Source organism: Trachypithecus francoisi, unplaced genomic scaffold (assembly GCF_009764315.1).
Source record: "Trachypithecus francoisi isolate TF-2019V2 unplaced genomic scaffold, Tfra_2.0 Lachesis_group3, whole genome shotgun sequence".
Classification (NCBI taxonomy): Eukaryota; Metazoa; Chordata; class Mammalia; order Primates; family Cercopithecidae; genus Trachypithecus; species Trachypithecus francoisi.
In genome coordinates this window covers 27428935-27448243 of record NW_022681468.1, presented here as the reverse complement: position 1 = coordinate 27448243, position 19309 = coordinate 27428935, and the positions used below count along the sequence as shown (strand labels likewise).

Below are 19309 nucleotides of genomic sequence, written 5' to 3'. Positions count from 1 at the left end.
CTTAAGGATTCCCATTCCATGCCACTTTTCCAAAACATGATGGAGTACTGCATGGCTAAGACTAACCTGACCTTTAAACCTATCAGCCAAGGGCAGAGTGACTTCAACTCCACCTCTACTAAAGATAAATTGATATATATCTCTAAAAACTTCATAAAACAAACCAAAAAACCTAGGATGTTTTTGAATGACTTATTGACTTTTCAGATTGTTCTTTAAGCTGTTTTTTAAACTTTAAAGGCAACACTGATAATGAACGCTTCCAAATGGTAAAACAGAAAATCCCCTTCAAATATAATCGGCCTGTAGAGGAGTGGCTGCAGGAAAAAGGTAACCGTCATTAAAACTTTCATTTTAAAATCATTTGATCCTAAACCCTCATTTTTAAAGCCTGCAAATAAATGTTCCTTAAATGATAATCGCCTGCTGCATAAATGACTGTTTTAATTTTCATTATAATTTGTGTCAGCTTCCACCTGCCATATGTTGATAAATCATGCTATAATACATTGCCATTAAAATACAGTTAAAGGGACTAACTTTTAGTCTGCTATCAGCATGACAAACACAAACAAGAAATTCCAGGAACTTCTAAAACAGAAATGTATTATGGCAATTTAACCACTGCATGACATTATTTATTAATTTGTTTTAAATTACCTTTTACACCAAAGCTTTCTAAAGAAGTTTCAAAAGTGCTTTTTAAACTTATACCTTGAAGCTGTTTTGGCTTGAAGCATGGTTAACAAAACAAACAAACAAACAAACAAACAAACAAAAAACCATAGATTGACTCTTGTAACTTAAACTACTTAAAACAAATATTATAAGGGGAGCATTTTTTTTAACATTTGTTCTTAAAAGATGAAAAAGATGAATTTTGCCTTTAAAACCTATAGAGGCAAAATTATTTTCTAAGAGATTAATTGTGTCCTAGTTGCTGACTGAAACTAAAAACAAACACAAACTTATTTTACACTTTGGTTGTGTGGATACCCTTGTGTATTTGATGTTTTATGCAACAAAAGTGTAAGTAGTTAACATAATGAGTTGGAAAAGAAAAGGTTCATGAAAGGCAAAACAGCAGTCTCTGATTTGCTGGAGACAACAACCACTGTTAATAAAAGAGGGCAGCGGTTATAACTGATGTTAGAATTTTCCTGTGTAGCTTCTAGCTGTTAGGAAATAAACCATTGTCTTTCAATGAAGAAAAAAGTCTCTAAGAAGATATTTACTCTTTTTTGTTATTGTTGAGCCAATATAAGCTACTCTTGTCTCATCACCTTAAGGGAGCTCTTAACATTTGTAGAGATTTCATTGAGTTATATAGAAGAAGTAACCAGGTATATTACTTAGTATACAACTTAAAGAGCAAAGGACTACTACAGTTTTAAGTTGGAAGAAGACATTCAGACCTTTAAACGTGGAAAATCCTCACGAAGTCTTAACTGTTTGCCCTGTTTTTAATGTATGTGGTCTAATTAAAAATAAGAATAACTCTAAAAAGCAAATAATTTTGTTTAGTAATCATCAGCTCATAAAGTCCCTTTAACATTGAAGACAATGATTGCCTCACTTTAAACAGGAAAAGCAAACTAGATGCATGTCTGAGTCTCATGTGCCTGAGAAACTTTTTTGTTTCTTTCAATTTTATGTTAATAATATTTTATTTTACTCCATTGCCTTTTAAGTCTAAGTTTAATAGCATGCCAGGCATTTTCATTTGTATAAACCATTATAAAGTTATTAGTAGGCTTTTAGTTTTTCTTACAATAGAATTGTTATCCGTTGGCTTTCACATAAAAGGATGCTTTCAATTATTCAAGTTGAGGGGTTGGGATGCGGGGGAGGGGTGGTTGAGTGGGACGGGGGAAGATATCCTAGTTTCTTAATTAAATATATGTATGATTATATATGCATATAATATTGAAAAGAATTATTTTCAACCCGTGAGTTTCTCTTCTGCATTTTGTTCACTGAAAAAAAAATGTTTGTTGTAATTTGGGTGAGTAACATCTATTCATTCTATTATCTTACCTCTTCCTCTGCCTAGCTAACCTTCCCTTCAAAAGAAATAAAATATACCAAAGACTCGTAAAGACGATGATATAAAGGGTAAAGATAGATGGATGATTAGACAGATGCATTTGGAAGTATTTGGAATGCCTGTTTGGAGTCATTTCTGTCATTGGGGAGGAGAGCTGGGTCATACCTTTCCCAAGTCTCTTTTCTGGCTCTGTCTACTATTGACTAACTTTCTGACCTTAGACAATCCACTTAACCTCTCTATATCTCAGATTTCCCATCTGAGGACAGGAAAAATAATACTGCCTATTCCCCAAGGGTGTTCTGAAGTTTAATTAATTAGTCTTTGTGCAACACTGACTGGAGACATGCAAAGATTTCATTTAAGCAGTATGTGAACTTGACATCCAAATGAGGTAATAATTAATGACTTCCAAGAGGATGGGCATCTAAAACAAAAAGTAACCTGCTACAATTCCTGTACTGGTGTTATAACAAAATTTTGTATTAAGAAAGATAAAATAGTTCTCAGATTAGGATATATATACATAAATATGCATATGTGTATGTATATATATGTTTTTATATACATATAATGGTCAGTTATTATAAAAATCTGATCATAAGCCATGAGTGAAAATAATGAGAATGATGAGATCTGGCATTCATTTTGTGAAATCTTGGGCAAATGATAAAAAGAAACTGGTCAGTTCTTCCCATTCTTCATAGGGAATGAATAGTGATGGTTATTTCTGTTATTCACTAACCCCTGTTTATCTGAGAGATAAATTGATCAGAGGAAGGGATTGCAGGACACTGAGAGTGCTCTACTATTTCTTTACTGATTGGTTGCTTTGCCATTAACCACCTAATCCAAGGTACAGGGGGCTAGGAGAGGGTTTTACTACAGCAGAAAAGCATATCTAGCCAGAAACAGACCATGAAACAAACAAGCAAACAGAAAAACCAACACTTCCTATGACAAGATGAAAAACTGAAACATAGAGAACCCCCTTTACTGTCACACTCCACCAGGGTCTTATTCTCAAGAAGTGATGAGTCAGATCTCTCTGGGAAAGTAGCTGTAGTCAGGAGTAGAGGGGCAGTTTAATCTTGCAGCCCAGGAAACCTGCCTTACCTTTCCTGATGCTTGGATCAGTCTTGAACAGGCCAAGAGCACTTTGTGGAGTGAATGATGGCAAATGAAATGAAGGAGACTCATCATCTCTAGCCAGTGTAATTCGGCTTTGCATTTCAGTTTTCTCTGACTCTCTTTTTATTTGTAAGCATTGGCATAATAACACCACTGGAGAAATAAGATGAGAAACTATTATAGAGGTTGTCATTGTGAATTATTTTCAAGAATATTAGAATGTGAGATTTTCTACCGGTAATCAAGTGTAACTGTTAACTTATCACCAGTGAACTATAAACAAAATAAAGAGATGGATAAATATTATGATTGGCCAGCAGTTGTGTGCACGGAAGGTATCTCTTGGCATTAAGGCTGTCTAATGTAAGACACTGAAATTTTATCCTAGAAATCTTCTACTAGGCAGCTGCTTCAATTTATTATGTTAAGCTGCTTCAAATGCCTCTGTGGGGTTGAGGGAGAATTTATTTTCCCCTTCCATCATTTCATTTCTTTTGTAGTAAGCTCAGGGCTTCCAGAAAAACACAAAACAAAAACAAAAACAACCATTAACAATAAACAGTAAAGAAGTATGAACTCCAGCAGATTACTTAGTGTTATTATGCATTGAACTTTCTGCTGCATCTTGTGTGAAGAGGACAGAGGACAAAATACAGACAATGATGCATATGCACAACACACTAAATGAATTGCTGAGAAAATGATGAAAATCTATGAGATCTGTTTTGATTGCACCCTTGGGATCTGGGTAATTCTGTAATCATTAAGGCCAGCAGATCCCATTTTCAGATTCTGGAGATTTTTATAAAGTATAGATCGTTTTCACTATAACAAAGTTCTCTGGCCAATTCACCATACTGCAGTGTTGAAAGCTTCCAGAGGGGTATTATTTAGAAATCATTCTTGATTAATGGGCACTATGAGTCACCCAGTGAGCAGAATTAACTCTTGTCTAAGGAGTATCCTCTGACAGAAGAGCATTCTCTTCTCTGCCACTTCCATTTCTTTCATCGTTATACATTGAGAAGGTATTTCACATTATACACCAGGAATTCAAGGATAGGTCAACATTGTGTAGCCTTGAAGAGCATATAATAGTGGTAGATTTTTAAAGCCCAAACATGACATTATCCCTCTGTTGATATTGAATATTATAAAGCAAAAAACTCAGTTGTTAAAAACACTCTCCTTTTTATTAAGTGGCCAGAAATAACAAAATTGTTTCTAGTTATTTCTGGCTAAGGTAATTCGGGTGATTAGATTAAGAATGAGTGGAGCATTGTTTGATCATTAAGTGGAGAAAAATTCAGAAGGCATATATTTAATTCCATTATTACGTGTTTCTTTTTTCCTTCATATGGAAAAGCAAGATGAATTAATCTAGAGAAATAATAGTAAAGAAGGCCTTAGCATGTTGCTGTTCTGATAAATTGCAATAAGTTTTAAAAAGCCCTTTGAGTTTTCCTGGGAAAAAAAATCTTGTACTTGAGAGAGAGTTTTATAAGTAGAAAGAGTTGCGAGTAAGTTTAGTTGGGTTTCATTCTTCTAAACTCTATACTGGTATGATTCTTTATTTTGATACTTTTCAGAGTGGTATAAACGGTGTCAATGTGGAAACTTGAAATAAAGTGAGCTACTGATACTCTTCAACTCACTAACACACCTCTATGTCATTTTAAGGAGTTTGTGTGTTGCTTTCTTCATTAATACCCATCCACTTTAAAAAAATTTATTAAATCTGAAGGACAACTTCCCCAGGACTGGAGCATTACCAATATGCTTATATTTCATACTGAGGGAATAATTTAGTTGTGAGTCCATAATCCATCCTCCTAAAAACTGATTAATAGAGATAGGAATTTATCTCTCATGATTTTGTTAAACAGAAAATAGAATATTATGCCCTATGAAGATTCATAGGAAATGTTTGGTGATGAGAAATGATATGTTTGGTGACTAGTAGTTCATTTTTACAAGTATGCAATGAATCCAAGTCTCTTAACTAAAATTTAATTTCAGCTAATTTAATTATCAGACCTAGTTTTTAAGTTTAGTTTTCTGAGTCACCTCACTGAGTTTTTTTGTCCATATATAATTCTTTTCATTCTCATTATTTTACTTCATAGCTTTAAAAATTAATGCAGTAGGTATCTGTAATTTATTCTGGTCATCACCTGATTTGAGGGTTTCTTTCTGTCATCCACAATTATATACCCAAGAGGACTGTAATACCTCTTATCATTGCACCAAGTTTTCTTCTTCCTCACTGTAAAGAAATAGAGACTTGATTGTTCAAGTTATCAAAGATTTTCAGCTAGACAGTGGAAGAGATAACCATAATGAAATGTTACTTGCTAATGTCAGTACTGAGGTTTTGTTGTCTATTTTTTCCTCCCTTTCAATTGCTCAAGGAAGCCTGTTATGATGCCTGGTCCATTTAGACCAGGTAAGGCAAACAGGGAAAATGTATGAGAATAATAATGTTTCCTCCACCCAACCCACTAGGCCGGCAGTTAACCATCTTCAACACTCAGGCGCAAATAGCCATTGGTGGAAAGGACAAAGGACGCCTCTTCCAAGGCCAACTCTCTGGGCTCTATTATGATGGTTTGAAAGTACTGAACATGGCAGCTGAGAACAACCCCAATATTAAAATCAATGGAAGTGTTCGGCTGGTTGGAGAAGTCCCATCAATTTTGGGAACAACACAGACGACCTCCATGCCACCAGAAATGTCTACTACTGTCATGGAAACCACTACTACAATGGCGACTACCACAACCCGTAAGAATCGCTCTACCGCCAGCATTCAGGTAGGCCTTTTTCCAAGTATTAATTGCATCTGCATTTTTATCTTTGAAACATTGTTATCATGGTCATTGTTTCATGTAGCTAAAGAGTTTGAATTACTATGTAAGAAGGATGCCTGCCGATACTCACAGTAATGAGACCCAGGAGAAGAGAAGGGTGAAGTCATTGCTAAAGAAGTCATAAAAGTCTGTGGCACTCATGGGTTGTTATTCTTATTGTATTTATCCCGGAAATGGTAAAGTTGTTATTCAAAATGAGCAATGGACTACACTTTCAGTATGAAATACTCTCTCCTTTGATTTTATTACCTTTTCTTTTCAAATAGCAGAAAGGGAAAGGAGGGGAAGGAAAATTTGTTATCATATGAAAGCCTATATCCTACTTCAATTTCATTCACATTCTCCAGATGGCTTTGCTATAACATGAATCATTCATTATTGAGGTCAATGGGTACCATTAAATCAGGGGAAGTTAAAGTTAGAAGTGCAACTAATCCTTGTAAAATGCAGTCTTTGTGTTTGTTATCAAGTCCTCATTAATCATGTGTCAGGTTTGTGCCCATTTTGTTTTCTTCATATTTGATCCAGATACTAATTACAGTAGAAAATTGAAGGTTTGAGTTTGGCTATACCGGAAGTCCTTGTTTTTGTGGCAATTTTTTTTTTCCATTTGAAAGTAATTATATCCAAACTAAGCTTAATACTTCACTGACTCCCTTGGCATTTGCTAAATCTAGTTAGTAGGGAGCAGGAGGTTAACTGAGTTATTAACCTTAAATGCTCTGGCATACCGTAAGACATTCCAGTCGCTTGTGGGACAATTACTTACCCCTAGCCTAGTTAGTGTTTATAGAACATTCAGTAGATTAGCACTTGTCCCATTTGCTTCTTAGTTTTAGGACATTATCCAGGAGCTCAGTTGTGTCTTTAACATCACCCTTACATTGACTCCAATGGACATTGTTAACTTAAAGTCAATAATCAATTATACCACCTATGTGTTCCCATTTTTCAGAATTAAATATATGTGAGCTAGGTAATGGTAAGTGTATTATCTGTTGCCTTCCTTTTTCCTTTTCCTTGAGCAAAGACAGTTCTTTACATGTCTCCATAGTAACAATTTGAAGTTGTATATGCTGACAATGTCATAAGGGCAATTTTACGGTTTTCAAAAGGCTTCTAAAAACCTGGTTAGCATAGCACTGTTACAGCCACACATGCTATTACATGCATACCTATGCACATGCTCAAGAGAAAAAAAAATAGCTCTTCTCTACTGATATTAAACCAATAACTCCTGATGCCTTGCTCTACTCACTGAAAAGAAGATAAAAGGCAATGTATATTTCTATTATGACTCTCTCTAGCTCAAGAGCAGATCTGTTTATTGTTGGTGAAAGGATAGTTCTGTCCGCACAGGCCTTGGCAGACTTGTTTTGTTTCTGTCAGAACGTATTCTGCTAACTCTGTGGGAAGCAGAGAAGCAAATGGCTTTTTCTTCATAGGAATGGCTGGTCCTGTAGTTCTTTTTAAGTCCAAATTTTCACTGACCTTGAGATGATTTAATGTTACATGGGGATTTGGGAACCAAGCCGTAGTAATTATTGGTTTTTGGCTCTCCCTCCTGTAGCACATACATAAATGGGAATAAACTGGGTGAGTTCCTAAAGTCTTTCCACAAACTAAGAAAGTCAGAGCTTTGGAAGAAAAGTAGGGTACAAGATACAAAATCCTGCTAGTGATTATAACTCTAAACATTATAGAACGTATGGCCATTTTAGAGGAGGTGAACAGCTGGGAATGCCTTCTCCAACAGCCTCTCTCTGGCATGTGTTTCTTTAAGTCCAGTCATAATTGAACTACATTTGTATGCTTTTCCTTCTACTTCTACCAAGTCTGCAAAAATGAGTTATAAACCTGTTGAGACTCTTTGGTTTTAAGGGTAAGTACATCTTCTTGGAGGAAAGCTAATAGCCTACAAGAATTGATTAGACTGGGATGAGGGGTTTAAAAAGCCCTGGATTTTTTGAAAGACTAACTAGAGGAAATAACTTTGTGTCAAGGGTTTTGGAAATCTTTTTTGTTCTTGACCACTAGTCATCAGAACTCTGCCCTGTGCTCCATAAAAACTTAATAGCCTCATCTTCAAGCCTAGTCTGGTCTTAAACACATTCTGTTGATCACGCCAAACCTATGTTAGGACTGGGAACCCAACAACTACTGAATTCTATTCAAGGTTTAGGACAATTCCCAGACTCTAGAGACTGCAGGTAAGGAAGGTCCTTCCCGGATGCATTAATATGCCTGTGTGACCCCACTACTTTTCTTAGATGAGGAGGATTCATAAAGGTCTGATCTCTGGGAGATACTTCAGAAGTGAGTGGGGAAAATGTAGGGAAGACTGGATTTCATATTCACTTTTTTATCTATATGCGAAATCATACATAGAACATTTTCCAGATGATACCACTGTCTGTCCTCTTTTGCTTTAATAACATTATTAAAGCAAAGTTTTCCTAAAATGAGACTCCTCTAGGAGAAAGAAATTAAACACATGGGTCCACCAGTATAAAAACCTGTCTGATTGAAAATCCTCTAGTTCTTTCTTAAAGCAAAAGCGAAGAAAACATCCTTTTAGGAGTTCTTTTCTGGTCGACCTGGGTTAGTGTTGATTTCAGATCAAAGGAAAACTGTAAAGTGCTTTCAGTGCTGCTCTTAACTGTGTGTGAATGTGAACAAGTAGTTTTTGAGATGGTATGTCTCTCTAGCGTTATAGCCTCTTAGAAGTAATTGGTGCTTTGATCTTTCTGATTCCATTTTGTTATAGGTAAGAGTGTAGAACTATCTGTGAATAACCTGAATGATGTTAATTTACTCATAGCAGTCATGCCCAAGCATCAGGTCTTGATCCTACATTGAGAAGGATATCTCTAGGTACTCTATTGAATTTTAAAAAATTAAGACGTGCATTGAGAAAGCAGGTGTGTGAGTGATAATTCTCAAGTAAAGGCCTGGTACTTCATAGGTGCTCAGTAAATATTTACTGAATACATCTGAAAACAAGACAGGCTTTTTTACCTACTTTAGACTCATTTAACAATAGAAGGTAGCATAGCTTGAGGAAAGCTTTTCCTCCACAGTGGTCAGGGTGCTTTGGCCAAATTTGTTGTATTTTTTCAGGGATAAGGCTATAGCATAGTGATTCAGTGCATGTACTTGGAGCTAGATTAGCTGGGCTTAAAACTTTGTTCATCCTCATATTAGCTTACATGACCCCAGACAAGTCATGTAAGTTCTAGTTAACTATCTCTATGAAACAAACTTTCCCATAACTTGGTGGTTTAAAACAATTATGTCATTAGATCTCAAAATTCTGTGAGACAGAAATTTGGGCACGGTTCAGCAAGGCAGTTCTTCTGCCCCATCTAGAGAGATAATTGTGTTCACTCAGCGGCTGACTTTGCCTGGAGGGTCTGGCTTTATTCGCATACCTTGTGCTTTGGTGAGTTAACCGGGAAGATGGGACTCAGCAGGGCTCTTTTCTCTCTCTATGTATTCTCTGAGATTCTCCTTGTGGTTTCTCCAGCAAAGTAGATGGGCTCTATTTACAGAGGCTCAGGGCTTCCAGAGAGAGTACTTCCAGGGGCAGAAAGTAGAGGGTGTCAGTTTTATCTAGCCTGGGCTAGGTAACTGGCAGTGTCCCTTGTACAACATGCTATTAGTCTAAACAGTCACAGAGCTTTCCCAGTTTCAGAGGAGGAGACATAAATAGCACTTCTCAATAGGAGGAGGAGTAGCAATAATTTGCAACCAACCTAAGTCTACCACATTACTAAGGCTACCACATTATAAAGTAGGGAGGGCGGTATACTTCTAGTGGCTAGGTTATATGATTGTCATAAGGATAACTGAGTTGATATAAGTAAAATGCTTAAAATAAGTGTACCATTGAGAGTAAGATTGCATGCATTTTAACCATTATTATTATAGTCTGTTTCCCACAATTGGTGTATTAAATCAAGATCCTCTTAGGGAAATATCTGCCCCAGAAAATGGGGTAGAGTAGTGGCTGTAGTTTAGAGTAGGGGCTAGGAAGTTTGGGGGAAATAGAGATTTGAAGGTAGATCCAAGTAGAATTTAGGGGCTGAAATTAGTCCTGGCAAATCAAAATTTCTCTGATCTCAGGAACAGGCTTCTCTGACACCTCACTACCCATCTTTAAATTTCTGTTTTATTTTAAACCAACTTAGAGTTCTGTGAGTCTTTGAAAATATGTTCTGTCTATCCACATGTCTTTTAAGGTTGCAAAGAAGAGAAATCCAGGTTCCTTACTTTCGTGGAATTTACAATCTAAATAGGGCAAGAGGGTTTGACATGAGCTATCAATATGAAGTACTGACTCATGAATGGCTCTTTGTGTTGGGGATGGCAAGTGGTCCTTGGGGTGGCTTGACTGGATCTCATGCACTCATTCTACTAGGCCTTGTTGTAAAAAGAGAGCAATTGGACAGGTGGTGAGAGGAACGTGTTCCTGGTTGGTCAAATGTCAGTCAGAAGCTAAGTTGTTAAAAGCAGAGATGATAATCTCTGGGAGAGATAGCCAAGTCCAAGTAGAACAGAGAATGCATAAGAGGGAGTTTGTGAGTAACAAGGAGTCCAGAATCAAAGTATTGGCATGAATCTTTGCCAACTGGGACAGAACCCAGAGGGGTAAACTGAAATGGGCTCCCCGTGTATCTTACTACCAAGAATGCCCCAATAACTGCACAAACACTTCCTCTACAACTGACCCCAATATTGGTGGGTAATTATCATGGTGCTGATAGGTCAGCTTCTAAAATAGAAAAGTTCAACTCAGTCTACACTCAAATTCCTTGGTCTTCCTTCAGGATAGAAGGAAAAAGTGAGAAACAAGAGTCTTTTACCACTAACATGTATTATTTTACCTTAAGCCTCCATCCTGAGTTATCAGCAGAAAAAAAAAAACTCAGTGTGTTCTGTGCAAATCACCATTTGGAATCATTTATAAACTATTAGCACGATACTGATCAGGACATACATACTTTTTCTGTGCCAGGCATTGGTAAAGTCACCTTGACATTGGCCACTGCTGTCTGAAAATTGCCAGAAAATCACAATGCTCAGCCTGGATTGGAACTATCCTTATAAATAGTCAAAATAAAAGACTTAAGAGGTTTGTGAGATTTCATTTTCATCTCGAGCTTCACAAACTTGGTGGTTGAATGTGAACCACTTTTGAAAATTCCAGAAGGAAGCCACAATTTCTCATGCTTTGCAAAAATTCTTATAGGCAAAATACTTTTAGCTTTTCAATGTCAGACTGGGGACAGTAAGAAGCATGCTTCAGCCTTGATACTGATGATTACAAAACAAAGAAAAAACTTTGGATTAAAATGTTGATCCTGCGCAATGTCTGTCCTGGGTAGAGTCTCAGTGTGTTGAAGAGCATGCGCTTTTGCGTCAGAATTTCTGAGCTGGACTCCAGGTTTTTCCAGTTACTTAGCTGTATGTATAAGTCTGTTCTCACACTGCTATAGAAAACTACCTGAGACTGAGTAATTTATAAAGAAAAGAAGTTTGATTGAATCACAGTTCCGTATGGCTGGCGAGGCCTCAGGAAACTCACAATCATGGTGGCCGGGGGGTCGGGGTGGGGAAGCTGCCCCCATGATCCAATCCCCTCCCACCAGGTCCCTCCCTCTACATGTGCAGATTACAATTCGAGATGAGATTTGGGTAGGGACACAGAGCCAAACCATATTACTGTATATCTCTGGGCAGGTGATTAGCCTCTCTAAGCCTCAGGTTTATTATCTGTAAAATTGGCCTTACAGTACCTTTCCCGTAGGCTCCTTGTAAATAGTAAGTGCAATCATGTGTGAAAAGCACCCCATAACTTTACACCAAAAATTTTCACATAAGGAAACCCCTTCAGCCCAAGAGACTCTCCCAGAACTCACAGATCTCCCTAGAGCTTAGCCTTCTTATAGGGCTGGAGAAGCCCAGGAACAATTCTGTTCATACTCATACAGACTCGCAAGGGCCTGGATCTCTTCTAAGGGCCCTAGATTGAATCAGAGCCCCAAGCTCATCAATCAGGAGAGATTGCAACTGCAAGCTCTTTCATATTCTGGAGTGGGAACTGGCTTTCCTGAACAGTTATAACACATAAACTATTCTATTAGGTCGAAGTGTATGTAACCACTATTTTTGTGGATCAAAATGGTTAAATGTTAGCAATATCACATGGTTCTACGATGACACACAGATTTCGAGGCCCAGACTAGAACCTCAGATTTTCTCCAGGTCTTCGAATAATCAAACTGCCTTGCATTGGGAGACAAGATAGATCTACTTTATCCCCAAATACTGTGCTACAGCAGCATGTAGATCACACTGTATCAAAAGTGGTTATACTTGCCCAAAGAATTATCCCCTCTGGGTTCTTCCACCTTTTCCCTGCTACAGCTTGAGAGAAATAAATGACATAAGGAATCTACACAGTTTTCATCTCCTCACTTTTACCACTAGACAACAGAGCCTCCAGGGGAAGTTTATTTTTAGGATCAGAGTTCGACTAATATTGATTAACAGCCTTACATAATGTGAGGCTCCAGGGTTTGTTCTTTTCCTGCCAAGCCTCATAACTGGAGAAGGCGCTGAAGATTTGTCAGTCTAATTAGACTTTAGCTGCCAGCCAAGAAATATCTTCTGTCTTCTCCTTACCCTTACACAGGTACTTTCTTTTTCCCTGTTAGTGAATAATTTGGGGGAAAAGAAATGGCACTCTAATTTACTTGTTGCCTGGTAAGATTCTCTGGTGACATTTACTCTCTGGAATTGCATAGTTCTAACAACAACAGAAAAAGGAGCTTGATGGGTTTACCTGTCTCTTAAAGACTTAGATGTTGGCAGTACAAATAGACCAGTGAAAAGAGTACAGTGTAGTTTCTTTTCATCCTTCTTTTAATACGTAATTTTGGTGGATGGAAGAGGTGCTTCCCAAAACCAGGTCTAGTGAATGAAAGGGTCCTGATGGCAGACAGGCTGGAAGTCTGGAAGCTCCCAGGGGAAGTCATAGAGATGCCCTTCCAATTAGGGGATAATATTTATAGGATGGAATTTCCACCATAACTACTCATAAAGTGCTGGCTATTATTTCTAGGCATCTGAACATCTGAGAGGGAAGTGGGGTCAGCTCTTGGCTACCCACAGGTGGAGGTCTCTGAGTGTTTTTAAACCTCAGGGTGGTTTTCCTAATTACCTAACAGACTCTTTAGCCAAAATCTAAAGCCAAAATCCTTGCTGTGTGGCATATGGTTCTCCTCCTTCCTATTGCTCTGACCATATTTTCCACCACGTTGCTCCAATCACACAGGTCTTCCTGATCCTTCTTGAACACAGAGCCAGAAGAAGGGTGAAACTGGTGAGGCGGGATTATGCAATTGCAAGCTTAGATTTTCATCTTAAAATTGATATGTGACATTTTGCTTTTGCATATTTTTTCCTGCATTAATATTGATTTTAAAATATGTCAGTAAAATGATTGATTGATCTTGAAAACAAAGTTTTAGTAAACCCTCCTTAAATTTTACACTCATTCAGTCTTCCCAGCCCTGCCTGAATGTGCCAAGCCTGCCTGTGCCTTGTCACCTGCCATTTCCTCTGCCTGCAACAGCTCTTCCCTGCTATTCACATTACTCACTCCCTCACTTCACCCAGGTTTCCGCTTATATTGCACCTTCCAGAAAGGACCTCCTTGACCATCTGTAAAATACAACACTCTATCGCCTTTTCCTGTTTTGTTACTTCTCATACCACTTATCATTGCCTGACATTTTAGCTCATATTTATTTGTTTATTGTCCCTATTTAGTAGATTGTGAGTTCTAGGCTGGCAAGATCTTTGTTTTAGGCACCATAATAGCACAGTGCCTAGAACAGTAGTGAGCACAGAGTAACATTCAGTCAATGTTGGTTGAAAGGTAGAAATAGTCAACCATCCACCAGTACCTTCTTAGGGAGTCCACAGGCCACATGATATTTACAGGCTGAATCCAAGCCCCTGCTTCCCAGGGGCCACTCCCTCATGAGGCTCACCAGTGAGGGGTGGGCATCACTGGTTTTGCTGCTCTTGGATCTTTGCTGTGGGAATAAGGAGTCCCAGAGATATCGCCTTTTCTCTGGTATGTAAGATTATTTTTGTTGTCTTCTGGTCTTGTTGCCTACCCAGAAGCAAGGGCTAATTCTAGCACATATAGTTTTCAAATCACTTTTGGAAATGTAATATCATCTACCTTTCCCTTTCCAGTTTCTTCTTCTTCCTTTCCAAATAACCGAATCTTTAATTCTCCTAAAACCCACTTTCAAATATATGCAAATAAAAATCACTTGGTAAGGGTGGAAAATTAACTTGAGGCTTTTTTACTTTTTTTCTATGTGTTTGGGTAGATTTTAGGAGCCTCCTACCTGCTTCCAGTTACTACATTTTTTTTTTCTTTTGGTCTGTTGGGAAAAGGGCTTATAGGGTGCCTGCATAAACTGGCCATAAAAATATGGGACAATAAGTTGTGGAAAGCCACAAGAGGCCTCTGAGGAGGAAAGCCTCCTAATTGCCATCATGTTCCCATGCTCAGAGTGAGACCTGCTCTCCTATCTGTACACATTGTGTTCAAAGGAGAAAGACACTGCTTTGAATTACTGAAATGTGGCCAGATATGCCAGCTCCTAGTTAGGCCCACTCCCCACAGCTGCTCTCCCATAAGTTAAAGAATAAATCAGTAGTTAAGTTTATGCTGCTTCAGCACAAAGAAAATTCACCACAACCGCCATTGCTATAGATTAGGTGTATGACACACAACCACCTCCCTTCACTGTTTCACCCCTGAACATCTGCTTCTTAGATCTAAGTGACTGTACTCAATAAATAGTGTGGAGACCAGAGCTTGGTGCCTTTGCAGCCTCCATTTTACAGTTGGCCCCCTGGCACCCCACTCTTTATACACTCTTAACCTGTCTCTTCTCATTCCTTTGTTGCCACCAAACTTCGGGTACCCTATGGGTGGTGCTGACGCTGGTCCCCAACATTGGTCTAATGGCTGAGTATATTGTATGAGCACCATTTATTCATGTCTGCAACCCTATAATTTGGCCCTGTGTTTACCCATTTTTAGCGATAATTTGTAAGAATATTGATGATTGGGAGAAGGAACAATATCTATGTTGCTCATCATTGGACATTTAGAGCCTAGAATGGTGCCTGCCACAAAGCAGGGCCCAAAAACATCAGTTGAAGAAAAATAAATGTGTTAAATGAATGAACGTAAATTAAGCAAATGCTTATCATCAGAGTGAAGAGGCAGTGGGGCCCAATATTATTTATTTACAAAGTAGGCAAAGGCAGTTAGGAGGAAGCAGCCTGGTATGGAGGAAAGTGCATTGAAACAGGCATCAGGAGATTTAGCTCGTGACTGGAGAGGTGCTTAAAACCATGACTCTAGGCAGAACTTAATTTCCAGCTGTAGAATTTTGGCCAGGGTCCTTTGTGGAGCTGCATTTTTTTATTATCTGAAATAGAGTGATGGATTTCCAACTTCAAGGGTAGGTTAAGATAATATAAGTCAAGGGCTTAAATGGGTGGGACTCAATCAAAGATTATTATTGCTGTTGTCTTAAATGGGATTACAATCTAGGTCTCAGCTGATCAACCAGTATTGCAACTAAATTTTCTTTTTTATTCTGTTGTTAGTTTGTGGTCTCTGATATGGCAATTAGCTTCCTTGGGCCTATGCTCTTTCCTCACAAAATAAAAAGTTTTGTTTTAACGTTATCTAACATAGTGTTTTGCACACCCACAGGGACAGTTAAATGTAGGGATAAATGAATTAGAAGAAGGAAAAATTGAGAAGGAGAGGAAGACAGCAGAGATGCTCTGTAATTATTGCGATAAGAATTATGTGCCCATTTCATGGATTTGTATGGCTTAGGTTGAGAGGGATGAATAAAATATCTTTGATATAATTAAAATCATAATATAAACAATATTTTTCGATATCTCCCCTCTTTGCTGAAAGCTGTTGGGTGGGGCATCACAATGACTGCTTCTATGTAGAAGGTAAATTATAGATGGCCCTCTGCGTATGTGGGATTGCATCTGGGTTCAACCAACTGTGGATCAAAAATATTTTCAGAAAATCGTATCTATACAGGACATGTACAGACTTTTTTCTTGTTATTATTCTCTAAACAATACAGTATAACAATTATTTACCTAGCATTTACATTGTACTAGGCATTATAAGTAACCTAGAGATGATTTAAAATGCACAGGAAGACGTGTATAGGTTACACGCAAATACTATGCCATTTCATATTGAGGAGTTGAGGATTTTGGCATCCATGGGAGGCCCTGGAACTAATCAATCCCCCACAGATGCTCAGGAATGACTGTACTTGATAAATGTCTCTTGAATCATTAAAAAAAAAAAAAAAAAAAAAAAAACAACCAATGGTTCCAATTTAAACTGAGGTTCAAGAATTGTTTTTTTTTTTTTCTGAAAACATACGATGTTCTATTTATATATACTAGGAAAATGACTTCAAGCAGCAATTGTCACTTGCCAGGCATCAGGGCAGGTATTTCCATTCTGTCTATGACAAGGCAGTGGGAGGGGTGGGATGTGGTTTCATACCTTTCTGGTGCATGTTTGAATGATTGTAAAAATTAGAAACACACTGAGGCTGTTATGACAGCCTCGACTTTTGAAACCTTCTAATTAACGCCTTGGGTTGTCTAGAGAGCTTGTTCTGTTAGCTAAATGGTGAATGTAAGGTTCTCCTTGATTTTCTCATCATTCATGGATGAAATCATTGGGGAAATAAAATGAGTGGGGAAATAAATGCATACCACATCTATGGTGGCTAGCAATCACTGAATTACTTGATGGGAATTTGATTGACTTGTGTGTATAATGCAACCTCTTATTATCTCTGGCCCCATCTTATTATGTGTGTGTGTGTGTGAGAGAGAGAGCGAGACATAGGGAGAGAGGGAGGATGCTCATGTGTTTGCTTGTACTATGGAGAACAGTGCTTCTTAAACTTTAATGTGTGTATACAGATCACCTGGGTAATCTTATTAAGCACAGATTTTAATTTACGTCTGGGGTGGCATCTCAGATCATGCACTTCTAACAAGTTCCCAGATGATCTCATGCTGCAGATATGTGTATCTCACTATAGAGTATAGAGCCAGGCTCTAGGAAATATTTACAGTTCCTTGCTGAGTAATTGTGGCATCTGTTTACCTATCTCTTCCAAATGGTCTTCCCAAACTTAGCTCAGTTCTCTTCAAGACAGGAAATTTTGTTAACCCAAAGTAAAGTATTATGTAAGTGAAAGGGTGGACACCTCACTAAGGATTAGCAGAGAGAACCGTATCCCATCAGACAGTGATGCTCCGGGTTTCAGATGCTCCTTACTTTACTGCATACCCCCAAGGCAGATGAAAAAATAAAAGTAGGTAGAATTTAACTTGTCATAATATTTATGCCCCTTTCTGAGAGGTGACCTCCAATGGAAACAGAAGGATGTGAATGATTTTAATCCACAGTAACAATGGGGAACCAGTCTTGACCATTTGAAGCAGTATAAATGTATAAAATGACAGATTTTTCTGTTCTGCCCCTCCACTTTCTCCTCTCAGATACTGAGAGAGACACATATTTATGCACCCACAACTCACACTGGAATGCACGATGAAATTTCACCCAGCCTTTATCTCGGGGCTGCTGTTCTCATGATTAATGCCCCACTGGCTGGGAAGCTATTCTACTGAAGACAGGCAAGGAGAGAGGAAGATGCATGAAATATATCTCTGAGGCCATTTCTCATTATTATTATTATCATTATTAGTTCCTTACTACCCTATCTATCTATCCTGTTACAGAATGCTTGATCTATTGGCAAGGGGGAGGGGATGACATTTGAAAGTAGATTTTATGAGGGAGAAATGAGCAAGGACAAAGAGAGAAATAGACAATTTTTATGAAAGAGAATTGACCTGGATGGGGTTTTTGTTATGATTGTTGTCCTTTATTTGGAGGTTTGTTTGTTTTATTATTGCTGTTGTTTGCCATTTAAAGTCAAAAATAATAGATGCCTCCATCTGTGGCTTCTGATTTTTTTCCCTAGGCATTTATTTTTGCATGTGTTCTTTTGTCTTTATTGAGTCTCTGTCTGCTAGAATCAGTATGATACAACTTATGCAAATTGCATCCCTGACCATTTATGCAAAAAACAGAATAATTTCGTTGCTCTGTACCTCCCTTAATATAATTACCTCCCTATCCTGGTTGATTTCAAGCTTTTGAAAGGGCTACTTAAAAAAAATAATAAAAATCTATTTATGTATTGTATAAATCAGTGTCTGATTCTCTCCTGTTTCTCATTCAAACAAAGGGTGACTGCTAAATGATTTCTGGCTCTGTCATTTAAGAGGACTGCACAGCAGTGGTCCTAGTTGGAAAGACAGGGCCACAATAAGAGTGTTATTGTAACACATGTGTCTACTGACAAAACAGCAAATTCATTAGCCTACGCAAGGAGTACTATGATCTGATTTTAAAAATGCTGTACTTCCACAGTCTGGTTTATGAGGACATGAGATGTATAACTGAGGTGCCCCCATGTTACTTCAATTTTAGTTTGATGTTGAATTTGATTAACAAATATGTGAGCTATTTGAGTGTCTAATATGGGCTAGGTACTGTCCTGGGCACTTGAACAACATCAGTAAACAAACAGAAAAAAGCCCTCTTTTCTTGTGGAGAATATATTCTATTCCACTAACATTGGGTGTCTCATAAGTGCAAGACTTTGGAGAAATAAAGAATGAAATAGAAATGTTTCTGCTTTAAAGGAATACACAGTCTGGTACTGTTCTTAAATATTTTCAGACTATAAGCAGACTCACTTGTGGCCCAGTTTTTTACAAACACTTTAGCATGCTGATTGGCTAGTACAGTTGCAAAGGTAGCAACCATCTATATTTACAGAGGTCTATTCCAAGAATAGGGTCTTTAATTTCTATTCAAAAAAAGACCAAATTTCAAATGTAAACAATATATGTTTTCACTAAAAAAAATAGAAACTGTAAAGCAAGTTACAGTAAAGTGATTGAAACATATTTTGGTCCTGGAGACTAAATTTGCAATGTTTATGGCAAATATCTTCTTGTGTTGGTCTGAGATGAGTTTTACAGAATATTTATATTGGAAGAATCTCAGAGATTGAGCCCCACA

General features: G+C 37.8%; 1 protein-coding gene across 6 annotated transcripts in view; it reads left to right on the top strand.

Moving 5' to 3' along the window:
* Positions 1-19309, top strand: part of LOC117069250 (neurexin-3-beta) — a 1234533-nt gene that overhangs the window by 1067720 nt on the left and 147504 nt on the right. For 4 of the 6 annotated variants that reach the window (XM_033187257.1, XM_033187258.1, XM_033187254.1 and 1 more), the window contains one exon: positions 5684-5991. In XM_033187257.1, the coding sequence (XP_033043148.1) occupies positions 5684-5991 (308 nt within the window). Of the gene's footprint in view, positions 1-240; positions 331-5683; positions 5992-19309 lie in introns of all 6 variants that reach the window. The other 2 variants (XM_033187253.1, XM_033187256.1) reach the window with 1 other exon arrangement.